The sequence below is a fragment of the Zerene cesonia genome, chromosome 3 (genome assembly GCF_012273895.1).
Source record: "Zerene cesonia ecotype Mississippi chromosome 3, Zerene_cesonia_1.1, whole genome shotgun sequence".
Classification (NCBI taxonomy): Eukaryota; Metazoa; Arthropoda; class Insecta; order Lepidoptera; family Pieridae; genus Zerene; species Zerene cesonia.
The window spans coordinates 861,982-880,720 of NC_052104.1; the positions used below are offsets into that span (position 1 = coordinate 861,982).

General features: G+C 33.1%; 1 protein-coding gene across 1 annotated transcript in view; it reads right to left on the reverse strand.

Annotated features, from left to right (window-relative positions):
• Positions 1 to 6,876, reverse strand: part of LOC119839479 — a 62,293-nt gene extending 55,417 nt beyond the window's left edge. Inside the window, exon 1 of the mRNA XM_038365759.1 lies at positions 6,314 to 6,876. Coding sequence (XP_038221687.1) covers positions 6,314 to 6,392 — 79 coding nt within the window. The 5' untranslated portion in view covers positions 6,393 to 6,876. The remainder of the gene's footprint in view (positions 1 to 6,313) is intronic.
• Between the last annotated feature and the right edge of the window lie 11,863 nt (positions 6,877 to 18,739).

Sequence of the window (18,739 nt, forward strand, 5' to 3'; positions counted from 1 at the left end):
GTATCTCGTTTATTTTAAAGCAAAAATTCTGTGTTCAATTTGTAATACCTTGTACAAATAGAGGAATACGGTATTTGGATGTTTTTGTTTCGTTTTAATCTTTTAAAATATCTGATATTGTGTTTATATTGGTGATTTTTCATTGTGTCTAGACTGAAATGAATTTTAGATTATAAATATAGGAACATAAGTATTTTGTTTAACAATAGTATTGTTGTATATTCTTAATTTCTATTCCTTTATTAATTAATGATCTGTCAAAATTTAACATGTCAAGTCATCTTCAAACGAAACAAAAGTCATCTTGAAGACGTTATATTTACAAGAATTTTTGTATTTTTGTTTAAGCACGCTTCGTCACGAATTGCGCCAGATTACAGCGGGGAAGTACCACACCCCCACAGGAGACCGGCGTGAATTAATAGCATACTACTGTGTTTCTTTCGGCGAGTGGGGGAACGGGAGGCCCATATTCTTTTCCTTACTCTTTCCAGTCCATTCCTTTATTCATCTCATCAATCCTTTCTTAATAAATTTCTTATTTAAAGTCAGAAAATCCATTTGTAGAGGCGTAAGGCCTACAATCGACCTCACGCCACTCCAAATATTCATGGGCGGTTGTAGCGCTTACCATCAGGCGACTACCCACTCCATTACCGACGATGATATCAAATTGCAATTGTTCTGTAACCATATACGAACAACTAGCTAATTTTGTATCCAGTCATCTTACATCGGGATATATATAACGAAGACTGGTGGCTCAATTTACCACGAAAAAGGACGTCGCCATCAGCAAACCCAACCAAATAATTTTAAACAACGTGAAACATGATTACATAACATGATATATGATTATATAAGAAAAAATAATTAAATCAAATTACATTTTTACTAAAACTGTTAAAGATACAGACATGTTTTAATGTTTAATAACAATGAAACAAAACACATTACCAATAAAATCCAAGTATATCACACAGTAAAAGCCGAATATGATGTAAAATTTCCAGCGAAAACAGGAGTTCTTTTGCTCATCGTTACATTAATCGTAATAATTCTCACTGATTATATTGGATAGGTACTTCGATACTTGCTATTAATATAAAACATTCCCAAGTAAAACAAATTTAATTCAACATCCAGATCAAACATAAATAACTCAGGAAATTCGTTATATTTTTAAAGTGAATGTATTTCAACGGATATTGTGTAAATGAGAAATTTTATTCGAAAAATGTTAAGGGATTTATTTTCGAATCAAGATCGTTATTTTGTAGGTCTGTTTAGTTTTATTTTATACCCTTATCTTCTATTAAACCCTATTGCATGTTGTTTATTTAATATTTATACGAACCGTTAGAAATAGTGGTTCGTAAGGGATTTACCAAGCTCTCAAACGTAAGTGGCGTCTTAGGTCAAGACCCAAAGGTGTCTAGAAAGCCAATGTACGCTCTCTTGGGATGAAATAAAATTGTATGAATGTTCATTTTATTTTCGCATTAAATACATAAAAATCTTGATAGAACGCGCGTAAGAATTTATAAGTTATTGAGGCGAGCAATTTAAGCTGCACTTGATAATGGAGGTTCTACTGATATCGATCGCCACTTTGGTGCAGTGATTAAAGCGCGAGCGTAGAACCAGTGGTTCTGGGTTCGGTTGCCTTAAGGGATTAACAAATAAAATCTTCTGATCTGGTAGGATACATAAAACTTATCACCTGGAACTGGATTCAAAAATCAATGACGACAATTGAATGATGATATGACTAATGATGATGATGGTTAATGCATTGCACACATGCAAAGAGGAAAGATTTGATAAGTTTTTTAGTTTGTGTATTTTACAAGCTTTCCGCTCACGGCTTTACTCGCATGGTCAAGGAGAAATAAATAGTGCAGGTATTCCGCATAAATCAGACTACTTCCGTTGGAAATTTGAAGCGTGAAGAAGAGCCTGATAGACGGACAGACAGACGAAAAATACTTTCGCATTTATAATATTATAAGAAGGATAAAAAAACCTATATAAAAGCTCCAAACTTCGCCCCATAGTACAAAAAAGCTTTCATCTAACGGAGAATATTAATGATTCGGTAAAACATCGTTTAAAAGCGTTTTAGCTAAGGTGTTTAAAGCATTGAAAAGTTAGACACTAATAATTATAAGGGAAATGCATTCTTTAGAAAAATACCTGGTCATATCTAAAAATATAGCTTTTAGTGAAATAAATATGTAAGCAAAGAAAATTGAAAACTTCAGAAATGAATTTCAATAAAAAATTCAATACGATCGAAACACTCCCAATGACCTTTCAGATAGATGAAGCGAATCAACGAAATTGGTATTTCCATTAAAAGTTCTTGATTTATTTGAATATATTTTAGTATTTTCTTATATTTGAATGTTATAATTCTGTCTAGAACATTTAACGAGTGATTATATAGGAATAGTAGTAAACGTAGGTGCATATATATATATTGCAACAATATATTTTATTGTGGGAGTCGAGCATAACCGTAAAGGCATTACTTCTGCGAATGTTCATGGGCGGTGGTGATAGCTCACCTTATAAAAACATTGTTAAGTTCAGTGTGTGTAGTAGTTCAAACGCTATAATCGATAGTTTTCAACGTGGAACAGATATTGGTGTTTTACTTATTATGTTTTGGAGATCATGTATACCCGATTTTATTATATTTTGAATTATAACTTTACACAAGAAGTCGATTTTATTAATTGAAATATATATAAATGTAATCTTTACTAATACAGTGCTTATTTATCTGTTATTTTCACGTCGCAACGGAGCCATGTTATGGTATGATTTTAGTTAGTGTAGTTAGTGACATACCTACGCTACTTTTTACGCAGTAAAACATTTCTTTCATGGGAATTCGTTATAATGCACATTTGATTCACTCCGAAATTCCTCAATTCCGATAGATGACGTAATAGGTAAATTATAAATGTGACATAATATGTCATATTATAAACCGTTAATTTTCTTTTATCACGGGAGCGAAAGCGCGGGTAATAGCTGGTGGGTAATAAAAACCGTATTCATTAAGATAGATGGCGCTATAGTTAAATTAGATATGTGACATGTATGAAAACTGTTAATTTTCTTTTACCAGGCGAGTGAATTCGTAGACAACAGCTAGTAGTTATGAACACAATTTAAAAAATGCGTTTTATTTTAATAATTTAATACAACATCTCTAGACTAACGGCAAAACAGAATTATAATGCCTATTAGTATGGATGTCATATCATGACACACGAAATAGAGGTCTAAGACAACCAAATGACCCTTATTTTGCAAACTACGTAACTAGACCCTAATATTTTATCTAAAGTAGCATCGACTTTAGCAAAGTTGCAGAAAAATTGCCTCCATATTTTTCTGCCGTCGTTTATTTGTAAAATATCACTAAAGCGTGACATCCTAATTTATACTAGTTATTTTGAACTGTCACTCTTCGTAGATTTCTAGAACTCGGTGGAACTTACGAGATTATCCTGAATTTTATAAGTTTCATACAGATTAATCTCCTTCATTACTACATCCTTATATTTAATTAATCATTTTGTTGTTGAATCAATTTTTATTTTATTAAAAACTTAGCTATATAATCCTTATGATGTATATACAAGAGCTATTGAAATATGTGCTTAGCTTTGAATCTGAATGTCACCTCTGTCCTTACGAATGCTTAAATCTTTAGAACTACGCATGGGATTTTGATGGCTTTTTTTGATGAAATGATTCTAGAGGAAGGTTTATATGTAAACCTAATAACATATTTTAAACTGCCCCGAATGAAAGACGTGCGAAGCTACAAGCAAAGGCTAGTAATATTATAAGATGGAGAGAACATGACGACTGGCTAACTACCACGAATAATCACCTATATAAGAGTCAGAAAGAAATCGCAGATCGTATATCGCGCGTAATTTCGTGGAGAATATGCAATTGAATCCACGGGATTGCTACTAAACGACAATTGTTAGTGAAATGTACTCAAAATTGTACTTCAGCAATATATCCACTTTACTCAAGATACAACTCAGACTGAGAACCAGCATAAAAGCTAGCGAATCATTATAAAAGAACACGAGCCGCTTCGGGAAAATGCATCTATTTTAAACTCGGTATGAAACCAAGCTGTTGAATATAAGATACGTAAATTTGCTGTCTCTGCAATGCTATATTTTTGAATGAAAAATATTTTACAAAAAATTAACGTCTCTGTTACGGTTCCGTACCTAACCTAAGATTACCTAAACGGGAGACCCTATTACTAAGACTTCGCTATCTGTATGTCTGTCCGTCTGTCAACAATCTAATGAATCAGGACAGTTCGACAGCTGAAAATTTTAAGAGACGATGTATTTCTGTTCCGCTATAACATGATTAAAAAACCGAGGTTAAGCAACGTTTGGTGCGTTCGTATTTAGATGGGTGACAATTTTTTTATAGTTACAGTTTAGCTTAATCGCCTAGAACTCTTAGTATAGTAAATCTGACTCACACTTGACCGAATATATTCAATTTAATAAAAAATTAATTTATTTATTCATATTAATTTTAATTTAAATAGTCTTTTCTAGATTATAGATAAAACAGTTAGAGCAAAGTTTGTTAAAGTATGACACGGGGCTACTAAATTATTAGGATTGATTTCTCGTGCCAAAACTATATTTTGAATGAATTCTGTCTTTAGAAACACGTAAACATTAAATGATAATGAAGCTAAAAGTCTAGCAAATAAAAAAATATACTTTTACATAGTACATATTGGGTATAAATTTATGTTTTAATCAAAGCATTACCCATTTCGGAAATTAAATTTTACAGAACTCAACTCGTCTCTAGCAACCTAAATTTAAATATTTCCCAGCTTAGTTTTTCACGGCGCGGTTTTTGAGAGATAATTTTTGAAATTAAAGACGGATTAAAACGCATTTCAGAAATAATCTACGCTAATATTATAAGAGGAAACTTATGTATGTTTGTAACGTTTTCACGCAAAATCCAATGGACCGATTTCAAAATTTCTTTCACCATTAGAAAACTGCAACTTCACTGACTGACATAAGCTATATATTATATACCACGGTCGAAACTGAGACGAACAGCCAATTATCTATAATATAATAAATGTATAGTATTTTCTTGTGTTTGATTTCACGCGAGTATAATACATTTAGGACTACTGGGAAAGCCTTTTTAACGGATTTTAAACGCGATTTATTCACGGATTCGTCGTCTTTTCATTATTCAATTCGACATTATGGTTGATACCTCATTTTACTTCAGTATCACTTCTATAAAACAAAGTCGATTTCTCTGTGCCTATTTCCCTTTGTATGCTTAAACCTTTAAAACTACGCAACGGATTTTGATTTTTTTTAATAGATAGAGTGATTCAAGAGGAAAGTTATAATAATATCTATAAAACTTCACCGAATTTATCGCGTCCGAAGCCGCGGGCAAAAGCTTTTAAAAATATGATGTGAAATGTTGAAAAACGTAGGTATTAGAGGTTTGGTCTTAGCAGAATTTGTATTTCTAGAATGTTCTTAATTAATTAACAGTGAAGTGCACGAATTAAACGTAATGAATTCAAATATAAAATCAACTGTACCTCCATGGCCATAGAAAATAATTTAAACAACGTAAAGAGGGTTTTAAGACCTTTATTTTCAAGACCGAATGCTGTTTGTTAATTATGTGAATAATTGAATTTAATGTTTCACTAACAATTTCATTTGATAAAATTTTTGTTATATTTGGTTTATTAAAAGTGTAGTTTACTAAAGATTTTAATACATTATAGTATATTGTATTATTTTCCATCCTTCGAGAATTATAATTAGACTTACTTATTGATGAAATTGAGAGCCGAGAGAGAACATGAGAGCCAATTAGTAAATAGTTGTATTATTTATAAAATCCACCGTTGAAGCCAAGAACTAAACAAAAATGCATTGTGCATACAATCCATAATAAAAAAATAACGATTTTATTCTATATATACATACTATATAGATATTTGAGTTAATAACTTTTTGTAATTATGACCAGACTATGTAATGTTTAATCAATATATTCTCCAAATAACAATTAATACAATTCTTATTCTATTTGATAAAAAAAATGCCCACAGAAGAATTATATTACATCTTCTATTAAGAAACACTCAGATATCTATAACGTTGCTTATAGAAACACCGTTATCAAAAAGCGGAAGAATGCTCTTTATAATCCTAGACATAAAAGTAATCTCAAAAGAATCTACACTCACCATAAATCATAGTGACGAAAAGCATAACCGCATTCAAAAAATACGTATGCCACTTAATTTTCTTCAGATCAGCCATCATTAATATCTACTAATTAACAACCACTATATTATATTTAATTTCACTAACGTCTTCTTTTCATCATAGCACTGCTTAAACCTTTAATTAGTCCGACAAAAACCATGTCACAATTTACTCCGACTGTCACATTTAACCGTCAGATTAAATGAGGAACAAATTTAAAAATGACATGACATAAATGGTATATTTTTAAACCGGCATTACACGTTAATCGTGACTAGTTTATAGTAACCGCGTGTGAGGATTACCCTCATAGCGCCAGAACTAACTTGAAATATATTTTGTTTCCACTAATAAATTCATTTAATCCATTCATTTTAAAGTTTCCGCGTTGCACTTCATTACTGATAATTTTGCGAGCGGCTCACTTATCACTTACATCCTTCACAGATAAAATCTTGCGGGATTTACGTTTATTGCTCGTGGATCGTACGTAGAACAATTTTTCCCGTCTGGCGCTACACGTCCTCGCCGATGGGACGATTCCATCGCACTGACTTACATAAGGGATCAGTCCTATGCCAGCAGTCTGGGATGTTGGATAGAGATGGCTGATAATTTTCAAACCGTTGAAAAGGGATGGAAGGAATTTTCGCATTCAACTGTGGTCCGTTAAAACGTACTGTGAAAATCTTGTGAAGAAGCAATTAAAATGTATATTAAGCTATATATACTTTGGTCAGCATGCATTCGTACGTGACTAGTTGAGTCTCTTTTATTTTTCGATGTATCTACGAGTCTCTGATACAATTCTGTGCAAAGAAGGAACTTAAAGAAAACTTATTTCGTATTGGTTTATGGTAATTCCTTAGAAAGGCTTAGAATAGCGATATCATTAATCGGGAGTTAGAGCCTTAATCGTAATATTGTTATGAAGTCTCGAGTATTGATATAATATTATATTGTTTAAAATGTTTTTTGGGTTTGATACGAAAAGATAAAATATGTCACAACGGACAGGGAATATCAATTTGGTTTGGCTCTATTACTAAGATTTCGCTGTCCGTCTGTGTGTCAGACAGACATGTCTGTTCCTCTATCACCAAGCCTTTCGTTTGTTGCTCTTTCACGCAAAAACTACTGAACCGATTGCAAGGAAATTTGGTACGTAGATAGCTGAACAACTGGATAACATATAGGCAACTTTTTATCCCGATATTCCTACGGGATACGGATTTGCGCGGGTGAAACCGCGGGGCGCAGCTAGTAACTATATATATGGTAGTTTGGACGTGACTCTACTTTGCTTATCGAAGATTTAAAAATGTATTAAGTCATGGTATTTTTAATAAATTAAAAAATCAAAGTTTAACGGTCGCTCGTAATTTTCAGGACATAAGATCAAAGGAAAGTTCCCCTGTATTTTCTATAGTATTTGAGAGTTATTTTCTCACTGGACATTACCTGGAATTAATCGAGTTAAAATCTTCGGGAAATAAAATCTTTGTGACGTAAAAATAGCGGCAATTGCCATGGATTTTGAATTCCACATAACAAACCTCTGCATTTCTTGTCACGTATTCAAATGAAGCTTCTGATTTTTATTAACATAGATCGCAGGTTCGATCCCCATACCTACAGGAGTAACATGCGATACTGTTATGAACATTATTAATATATTATCTATGTTTACGTATACTCGATGGAACACAGTGAAGTCGGAAGGAATCTGTCATAACCCACGGCTTCAGCCTCTGGGTCCGTGGGTATCAATGCAAGATTTCCCTAGTCAATAAAATAGGTCCGTGTTTTATATATGTTAGTACTAAAACTTCCCAAAAACATTTTGTAATTATTTCAAACAAAAGTGACTTCGATCGTGTCGGTTAGTTATTTTTAATATATTGCTTTTTTCATTTCATTACATTATCTACCAGCTTTGAAGAGTTCCACGTTATACAGGGAAAATTAAAGAAGTTATAGCAGAAATCCTTAGCTGGTTTTATTTGGAAGAAAGCTTTGAAGTGGCATATTCATTTAATGGAGATATCTTAATAATAAATATATTATAAATGACCAAAAGACATCCAGCTATCGCTCGTCCGAGAACGATTTCAAGACCACAAGAATGGCACTTCAAGAAACGAGACTTCAACTAAGGGAAAGCAGAAGAGACGAATATATTTTTTAAAATATTTATTTTCTTGCTATCAAGTGACCTTAATAATTTCATCATTTATTCAGTATACAAGTCTTGAGTACATAATTAAAAGAGTTTCCATCTATAAACTATAGTTTATACTAGTTCAGAAGATTTGAGTGAGATACATCTCAGGATTTGATCCTGCTACATTCGTTTGTCATGCCTTTATATCACATATATATCACCGAAATAGTTAAGCCTTTGTTAAGAGGAAACAGGAGATCTATACCTCCTTTGATTGGGTATATTCTAGTATATAGCAACGGACTACTAGCTAACCTTTCGTATAACATTGTTGTAATTCAGTAAAGGTTATATACAGTATATAAAGAAGTTGAAAGGGTTATTAACTGGCAAGATATTGATTGAGCTGGGTGGAAATTAATGCCCAATATAATCAATTTCAGGCCGTTTTCACCAGAGCAATAGTGGTCCTGATAGCTCATTTGACCCGCCTAACCAGCAATATAAAAGATACACCGATCGTCGTTGTCACACCGTTTTTTTAAGTAATCTAGACAGGAGGTGTCATAAAGCTGAAAACCATAAATGAGTTTTAAAATACATGCTTTTTAGGAAATCGTCTCTTAACAATGATTTAAGTTAAGTCTAAAATTGTGAAACATAGGTTCAAATACACTTGTTATTTGTGTATGTCGGTTACGTCAACAAGAGAATACCACTGAATCGATTGGATTAAATTTAATGTGATAACAGCTGGACATCAGAGATTAAATATGGCTGAAAAATAAACTTCTAAGAACCCAACAAAACAGGTAAAGGCAGATAATCTGTTCCTTCCACGAACAGGAAAGTATTAAAACGATCTACCCATGACTGGGTTCTGGAACAATTACAACATAGGAACCTTCAAGAAAAGCCAATTACCAGTGTTGCTAGTATTATACCGGCCTATAGCCGGCAACAGCCCCACAAAAGCTATAACAGTTTTGTGAATGCTTATGGGCAGTGGCATTGCCTCATGTGATCCACTTGCTCGGTTGCCCGCTCTGTTATAAAAAAAAATAAATAAAAATTATAAGAAAAGGTTACCACTTGACATCAAGTGGCTCATCTGTTTCATTGCTAGCACTGTTTTGAAAAAAAAAATTGTACATAAAACGTCATGAGCATAAGACTTCTGACCAATTATCGTATAGCTATTTATATACGTAAAGAAGATACATATTAGTATGTATGGTTGTAGATATGTCGTAATGATGGCAAATATTAATAGCTTGTACATATTTTATATAAGTATAACGGACGCTCATTAGGCAGGTTCATTTTTCTTCCCATTGAAAATAATTTTTGTCGCCTCCGTAGCGAACAAAGGGATGATTTATTTTTCCTAATATCAGACGGAATTAGGTCCGTCTTTGTAAGCGGATCGATTGACAAGAATCGTTTTTCTTTATAATATCGTTGGTTAAGTTCTATTACACTTTTTTCGATTATTACTATGAGATTAGTAAATTTATTGAAGTGGTGTATAATTTCATGATTGTAGACTTAGAGTCAATACATTTAATTTAAAGAAATGGCCATATTGTTTATGTCATAGCGGGTAATTGAGCCGGTAGTTCCCCGAATGTTATGCAACCACCACCGCCAATGAACATTCGCGGACGCAGAGCCGATGCAGCTGCATTGCGTACTTCTAAAGCTTGATCTTGGAAGGGTGAGGAAACAACTCTTCAGCTTCATAGTAATTATTAATACGGGCACGTTCTCCGCAACTCGACGTTAAGCCCCTATTTTGCGTGAAAAAAAGGAAGGGGTGTGGGGGGGAGGTGTTCCCGGTCAAACCTGAAACCAGCTCCATGAAGCTAAACAGCTTGTGTGGCCTGCCAAACCTCAGCTTTATAGTATTGTATATTACTAGATAAACAAACGCTGTTCTGCCTAACAGTTTTCTCCGACCTAAAGCCGATATGAACACAACATTTCGTGAGAATCGATCCAGCACTTTCGGAGGGGTATGGGAACGTATATTGTGACATGAGAATTTTGTAAATTAGATGATATTATAGCTGTGATAATAAGTATAGACAATATTATAAAAAAAGGCTTTTTATTTATTTAGGTTAATTATCAGAAAGGAAAAAAATACATTTATTTATAACAGTTAAGAATACAATATCGTATTATATATTTGTTTTATACAAGCTTTGTAACAAATGTTTAATTCATCGTTATTATTATTAACGATCCTACATTCAACCATACAATATACCGAAATTTATTTATATTACCCTGTTTGATTTATTGCACTTTAAGCGACTTTAACGGACTTTGTAATAATATTTAGTTAGTGTGCGATGTAAAATTTGGAAATCACTAGAAATGCGTCAAACAAAATAGTTGTATTTGAAATGAGTTCATTGTTAAAGAAAATCGCTGCATGACTAGCTTAAACTCACGGTTTCGAGCGCTTTATTGAAGAAAGTAGCACAACGTTGAATTTTATTCGAAATTTCCATACCTATCGTACAAATAATTTTTATACATCTATTTACGTACAAAAACCGAAACCAAAAATCATATTCCATACTCTTATGATATATGCGAAACTAACTCTGTCTGTCTCTTTTTGACGTCTAAACCACTGAACTAATTTGGATGTGATTTGTGGATGGCATGGATAGTTTTCTATCCCAAAATTCCGCAAGAATGAAGCGGGCAAAACTTCTGTCCATTTTTTTTTTTACTATGTGGGCAATGCTCGGGTGGAATGCAATTAGTTAAATAGTGTATTAGACATTCAAATATTAACCATTTTTTTAATCGCTATCATATGGGACCATAAACCTAGCAAATGAAAATTATTCTATCATATTTCTCACTTGTTTACATCAGTACATATAAAATAACTGTTCTCAAAAAATTACCACATTATAAATAATAACAATTATAAAGAAACATCGACGTCCAATCGCTTCCCTTGAACTAATATGATTATAAAAATAGACGCTCCAGCGTTAACCGACGACAGAATACTAATTAAATTGACAAAAGTATATATCAAACTGCCAATTAAGGAAGCGTTGAAATCCCTACAAGTGCTGGATTACTGAGCAGACACATTGGCTTCTTAACACCAAGCATAAACAATGATATCTATCTAGCGTTGTTCTTTTGTCTTGCCTTGTCTATCTAGACAGATATATACATAGGTAGATATAATTTATTTATTTATTTAAAAACACATTTAATACACATTATCATTACAGTTGTTTCGAATTTGATAGAGGTTACATTTATAAAAACATTACAATAAATAGAAAAAAAATACAATTTAGGCTAACCTGTTCTTATAGCATATAACATACAATGCTACTCGCGTGAATTCACCCAACTTGCAACAAAATAGGTCCGTTAGAAAAGCTATCTCATTAAGGGAACGAAGTGCACGCGTCATATGTGCTTGTCCTAAGAAATGTGTTCGCGCGGACGGCACCATCAGCAGCGGCCCAGTATATAAGTATATAATCTATGGCAGCGGCGGTCGGCTCTGACGTCACAATAATATTTTATAGTATACAAAATTGACATAAAATATAATAAAAATTATTATTAACTCTGTAACTCTATAGTGCAGACATGGGCAGTCTGCGGCTGGTGTCCCACATCACATTAAAACTTTCTAAAGGCCTCTGCATGTTGGATCTGTCCCCACGTAAGCCTTCCAAAGGACCGGGTATTGTCCTTCTGGTGGTACACGTGTATTATGGAAAAGAGAAACATAATAATAATTATTATTATTTATTTGCCATAATGTGTGTACAAAAGTTAACAAATATTAAAATACGATCAACATATTATCCACATAGGGCATGCAAATTTCATTAGACAGAACACACAAATGGAAGAGAAGATTTGTGTTATCAATGTCTACGAAACTATGTCAGTACTTATCGAAACTAATTTTAGTCGTCCATAGACTCTCATATTAAATCTACAATCATAGAAATTCAATTGCTCTATATAGCTCACGTCGTCAGTCAAGGTCCTTCCAATCAAACATTATTCAAATTATTAAGTTAAAATCAATACCATGTTTTTATCATTTTTATATCTCTCTTCCATACAAAATATCCTTTGAAGCCAATTTTTATATTGAAATTCTCATTTCGTGCCTCCTGAAAGGCGATAAATCACTGCTCGTATACTTACAATATTTGAAATTTGACCTGGGGAGGTTTTCACGTAGGCTTTGATCACGCAAGCCTTGAAGGAAATAATTTTTAACATATTTCTTTCGGCAATAATTATAACGGTTTGGATATCCAGCCACGAATACTTGTCCTCTATACCGACATTTTACACATTTCTGCGAATAGCGCGACGAATAACGTATACAATTGCGCGCCGCCCACGCCCCGCTGTTCGCCTCGCTGTTCGCCTCACTGTTCGCCTCGCTGTTCTCCTCGCTGTTGGCCTTGCTATTTGCTTCGTTGTTTGCCTCGTTGTTCGCCTCCTGTTTCCCTTGGTGTTCGCCTCACTGATCTTCTCGTTATTCGCGTCGCTGTTTGCCTCGCTGTTCACCCCGCTGTACACCTCGCTGTTCGCCTCGCTGTTCGTCTCGGTTTTCGCCCATACATATAAATGCGGTATAACATGTTGCGAAGTTGCTCCCACGTATACGTATACGTATACGTATACGTATTTCAACTGTTGCTCAACAGATATTTACCATATGAAAATTTATGCTCTAACTAAAAATAGGTTGAGCAACAATCGATCAACAATGTTGCTGACAGTTTTGTTTTGATATTATCAATATTTACAACTCCTCGAACGAGAACGAAAAGAACATAGCAACATGCATTTTCAACTCTGCACCACGGAGTGTTGCCAACAACATTTTGTCAGTTATTCTTCAATATGTTGACTTAACTTTGTTGCTATTTAAATCATAATCTTATCAAGCTTCTTAGTAAAACAATAACATACGCCAATTTACTACGTTGCAACGAAACAATTGCATCGTGAAGTCCGAATTCCAATTAAAGTGAATCTCAATAAATACAAATGAATCACAACACTTTCCAAGTTCAAAATTTTAGTTCAACGACACAGACCGGACAAAGCAAAGCGTTTTATTGGCGGAAGTAATACCTTCAAAGCGAGTTCCTTCAAGCACTGATTTCGATTTGATTTAGGTTCGTCGTGAATAAAAGAACTGAATCAACGATGGACGCAATTAAAAACCAACCTTAATCCATTGCCTTATGGTGGATTTGAGTGTGAAAAAGAAACGACCAAAATAGTCGGAGACAATGCGAGGGAGACGAATTTATAATTAACTGCAATCAACACTGGCGTATAGAATTTCGAGTATTTGGGACAGTCGCGTGCAGGAATTGGTTTGTTTTTTACCTCTTATTAAGTTAAGATTCATCGCTGATTAAAGATCAACTAACTATAATTATTAATTTTATAATATATCTGATTCATTAATGAATTATAAATAATACAAAAAAATATATACAAATTTTAATAACAATATACAGAAATATTAATGTGATTTTTTATGGTTCTTGTAATACACTGACGTACTTTATTGTTCGCTGATTAAACAATCTGCTAAATTTTCTATTCTTTTATTTGAGTTTGAGTTTGATGTTCATTATTAATTTGTCGATAATCATAGCCATTAAAATAATTCTACATTATAAAATTGGCAAGTTTTAGCCACGAAATATAGCTCATATAAATCCATATTCAACTCCCAAGTGCCAGCTCATTGCCAAGTAAACAAGAGCAATTGAAACAAAGTAAGATTCTCGTTAATATAAAAGCAGTCATTTAGTGTTGCCCGATTTAAGGTCCGAAACATTTATATAGACGCTTTGTCTGGAAATTTCACAGTTCAGTAAATAAACACTTTGACACACCGATCGGAATAATTAGGGTTTTTAAAACAGTAGGTCGACTGCATTAATTGTGTTTTAATGTTGTTTGATGAATGTCAATGTTGATTTGTTTTAGGAATTGTTCTGAAAAGTACTGAAATGGTTGAATGACGCGGAAGAAATTAAATGTTTTAGAATAGTTGTTTTTTGATGTTAGAAATGTGTGTTTGTACGCGACAACAGCTGCATATAAATTGTTATTAAGTATTGAAAACGTATATGCATACAATGTACTTATTATTTACTAGCTGATATGAACTAACTTCATACCATCATCATCACCAGTATTGCCCATAGTTCAGTTCCGATTGAGAGAACGTCCAATCCATCAAAGCAAACATTATAAAAATCTGTACAAATACACATATGAAATAAAATCCGATGAGTAAAAATATATTCCGAATACATGTAAAGAAACACTCCGCAATCAATTCATAATAATTTGAATACACTTTAGCCCGCGAGTGTACCAACTCGTGCCGCGACAGATGTTAACATACGTTGTTTGTTTTCTTACTTTGAGAGATATGTTTGTTATTTTTTTCTCTCCGAAGGCCTCCTCCCTCGTTCCAATTTTATTTATGTCACAAGAAATTAACTGTCGCTTTCGCTTCTCCAAGATGAAACTTCTTAATAGTTGCAACGTTCGCGGTGTTTTATTTTAATTGGGAATGATAGGTTTTTTGATCAATTTCTCTGTTAATGATCTGGGATAATGAATAGTCGGCTGTGAAATGAGTTGTTTATTTTTGATGCGTTCGAGTCGTCAATAATTTAAGCGTTTCGTTTTTGTTTTTGTTGGGCATTTTTGTTTTTATTTTAGCATGTGTTAAAGATAGGAGGATTATTACGATAATTCTAAGTTGATGAACTTTATCTTATCTATGCACTATGTAAATAAAATATTACGTACACTGTATATAGCTAAGGATATATAATTTATTGGATTTGTTTTCGCTTATTATAAGATAACATTTAAAAATAAAAAATAAAAAACTATTTACTCGAGCTGGACCGGTATTAATAGAGGCCTTACCACTGTAATTGATACGATATTGATTTTGTTTAATACAATTGCGATTTTTATCCCAATGAATTCATATTTGCAAACAATTCTTATATGTTGATCGAATAGTAATTTCGGAAATATATCAAAATTTAAGGATAATTAAGTTTAACATCATTAATTATTTATTTTACTCTTTATTGTACATGACAAACGAAAACACGAATGGACACGTACACGACAACAATATAATACAATCGGCGGCCTTATCACTGTGCAGTGATCTCTACCAGGCAATCGCGGGAGAAAGGTAAAAGAAGAAGCGAAATATTAATCAAATTTGCATTATTTTTATTTAAACAGAATAAATTGAATAATAAGAGTAAATAAAAATTAATAATTAACAACATAATTACATAAAAAACAAACTATATGAATGATATAACATATGAATACATGAATAATCAAATAAAATAAATAAACATATATTTAATTTTGAACACAGCACTACCTGCGCTATTATAAGTTTCAAAGTACCATCGATTAAATCGAATCGAACTGGATTGATTTAGATCTCGATACTGTCGGAACTAAGCTCCCTACTAGTTTAATATAAAAGCGTCGTATTAAACTTGACTCCTTTGTATTCATTAAAGCGGTCATACCAGCTGCATACACCTTTCAATAGATAGTCTTTAATTGAATCAACCTAAGCTGCGACCAATTGGAAGATGGGTCTTTACGGTAGATTTATTATTAATTTATTAACAACACTTTTTACTCCTATTCCTAGAATGTTCTCATTGTTTTGTGTGTTTTGAGTTTCACAAGTAATTTACATATAAACAGTTTATATTTTGAGTTGTTTTGAGTGTGGGAGTCGAGTACGCTTCAGCGCAAATCGCACCGCCCAACCTATCAACCACAAGCTAGGGTAGCTGCCACACCCCCACAGAAGATCGCCGTGAAATAGTAGGATGCTTCTGTGTCTTGTTCGGTAAATGGGGGAGACGAAGGCCTGTCTCCATTCCCTCACCCTATCCAGTCTATCCCCGGCATCAATCCATTCCTTATTCCTTAGAAGCGGACGACACATTTTCAGTGGATCTACCTATTCATGGGCGGCAGTGATTGCCCACCATTAGGCGAATCACTAGCTCAGTTGACTGCTATTACATAAAGAAAATATTTTCGAATCCCATGACTTTGTTGTGGCTAGTTAAATAAACATTTTTCACATAGGAATAGGAGTAGAATTCAAATAAATTACAACAAATGACGAATGCTTCTCATATATTCGACACATGCGAAAAGTACATACATTCATAACCACCTGCAATTATTCTAAATATAAGTAAGATAAGAAAATATCGGAATTTTCCGTTTTTAGGTATCTAAAAAACAAAAAAAAAATATACATATTTGTAGAAAATTTGATGATTTATAATTTTAGTTTGAAGTTATTTTATGACAAAGTTTACCGTTTCAGTGAAACCGCGATAAAACCATTTTTTGATCTTTGACCTTGGATATTCCTTTCCAAGTATCGGAATGATGGAAAATTCTGTTATTTTATTTTTAGTAATGTTCTGAACATTTTTACCAATTTTCAGCTGGATGGGATTTTTGTAACTTCCCTCTTATTTTTATCTAATTTGAGCGAACTGTTGACAAATCTATTGAAATTTCGAACTTTATTTGATATAGGCTTAATATGAGAAATTTTTCAAGAAAAAAAGTAATTTGATTACGTCATTTCACGGAGTCGCTTACCTCACAAAAAATAGCGTCCCTTTTTCTTTAAACATTTATCATTCATAAAGTATTTGAACAACTAAATTAATAATTAAATAGACTTAATATGTCAATACCATCCATTGAGATTTCTATTCTACTCGCATTTTTTTCTTAACACATAGCATAGCAGCAGATCCCTCAATAACTCTTAATGCCATGATTATTTTATGTCATTAGATACCTATCGGTGATTTGATGCCGTCTTTTTTAATTATGTACGATTGCAGTTCGAGCAAGACGACTTCTACAGCGTATCCTGGCTTTATTTAGGCGAGATCGCTTTGGCGCAGTCTTTATGTGTTGATATAAAGAACTAGCATAATATTGTTATGACGTGTGTTATATAGTAGTAAGTCAGACAGATATTATACAAAAAAATGTCAAAAAACCACATAAAGATCATTGCTACTACAACATTGATACTAAATATCATGCATATATATACAATAATAGTTTTACATAATATAAAGACATGATATGAACAATAATGAGACATAAGGAACCATTTGAATTTATTCGATCTATAATATATATTATGGTCTCCCCTATTTAACTCCAAACTTTATAATGAACCTATATAACAAACAAACGTAGCATAAATCTTAACAAATAGGAAACATAAGAACCGATCCCACTCAAGGGGACATTAAAAATGTTTCTATTTTAAGTACACAGCTATTTCCATCCCCCTGGAAATAGTGCATCGTTTGTTTTAGATTTCACTTGAAATTGTGTAATTTGTCTTACATTTCAAGTGTCCCAATATTAATGGTGAAACATAAATTTCTCAGTAATTATGGTATCTTTGTATTTCTTGTTTATTTTGACAGTTAACAGTGTTGTGCTTGTGAAGTGTTGTCATCATAATATGACCCTAATTGCTACTGCAGGGACAGAGAGTTTCCATAAGGGCTTATACCAAAATCTATACACTAATTTCATAAATTAATTAAACATTTATAGCCTCTATTTATCTATTCACGTCACTACTCCTATCAGAGGAATGTAATGTGACATTTACCAACCCGCATAAATTGGGCAGCGTGATGGATTATGGCCTAAACTCTCATAGGAGATCTGTGTCCGTGCAGGGGGAATAAAAATAGGCTGATACACTATGAATATGTAATATGAAATATTTGATAAAAGAAAAAACTTCTTATTCTTGCGTCAAATTCAAATAAAAGCGGGTTTCTGTAATTTTTTATGCGTGAATACCATATAACACAATATTTATCAATTTTTAAACAACGTTTTTGCATTTAATTTATTTTTTTATGTCATTGTCGGCAATAGAGCTGTTGGGTCGCCTGATACTTAACCACCGCCCATTAACATTTGGAGAGGGGTAAGGTCGATTGCAGACCTTATGCCTCTACATTGATTGCCGACATCAAATTGGAAAGGGATAAGGAAAGGATTGACGAGAGGAGCACTTGTAACACCTCTAGTGTTGCAAGTGTTTATGGGCGGTGGTGACTAC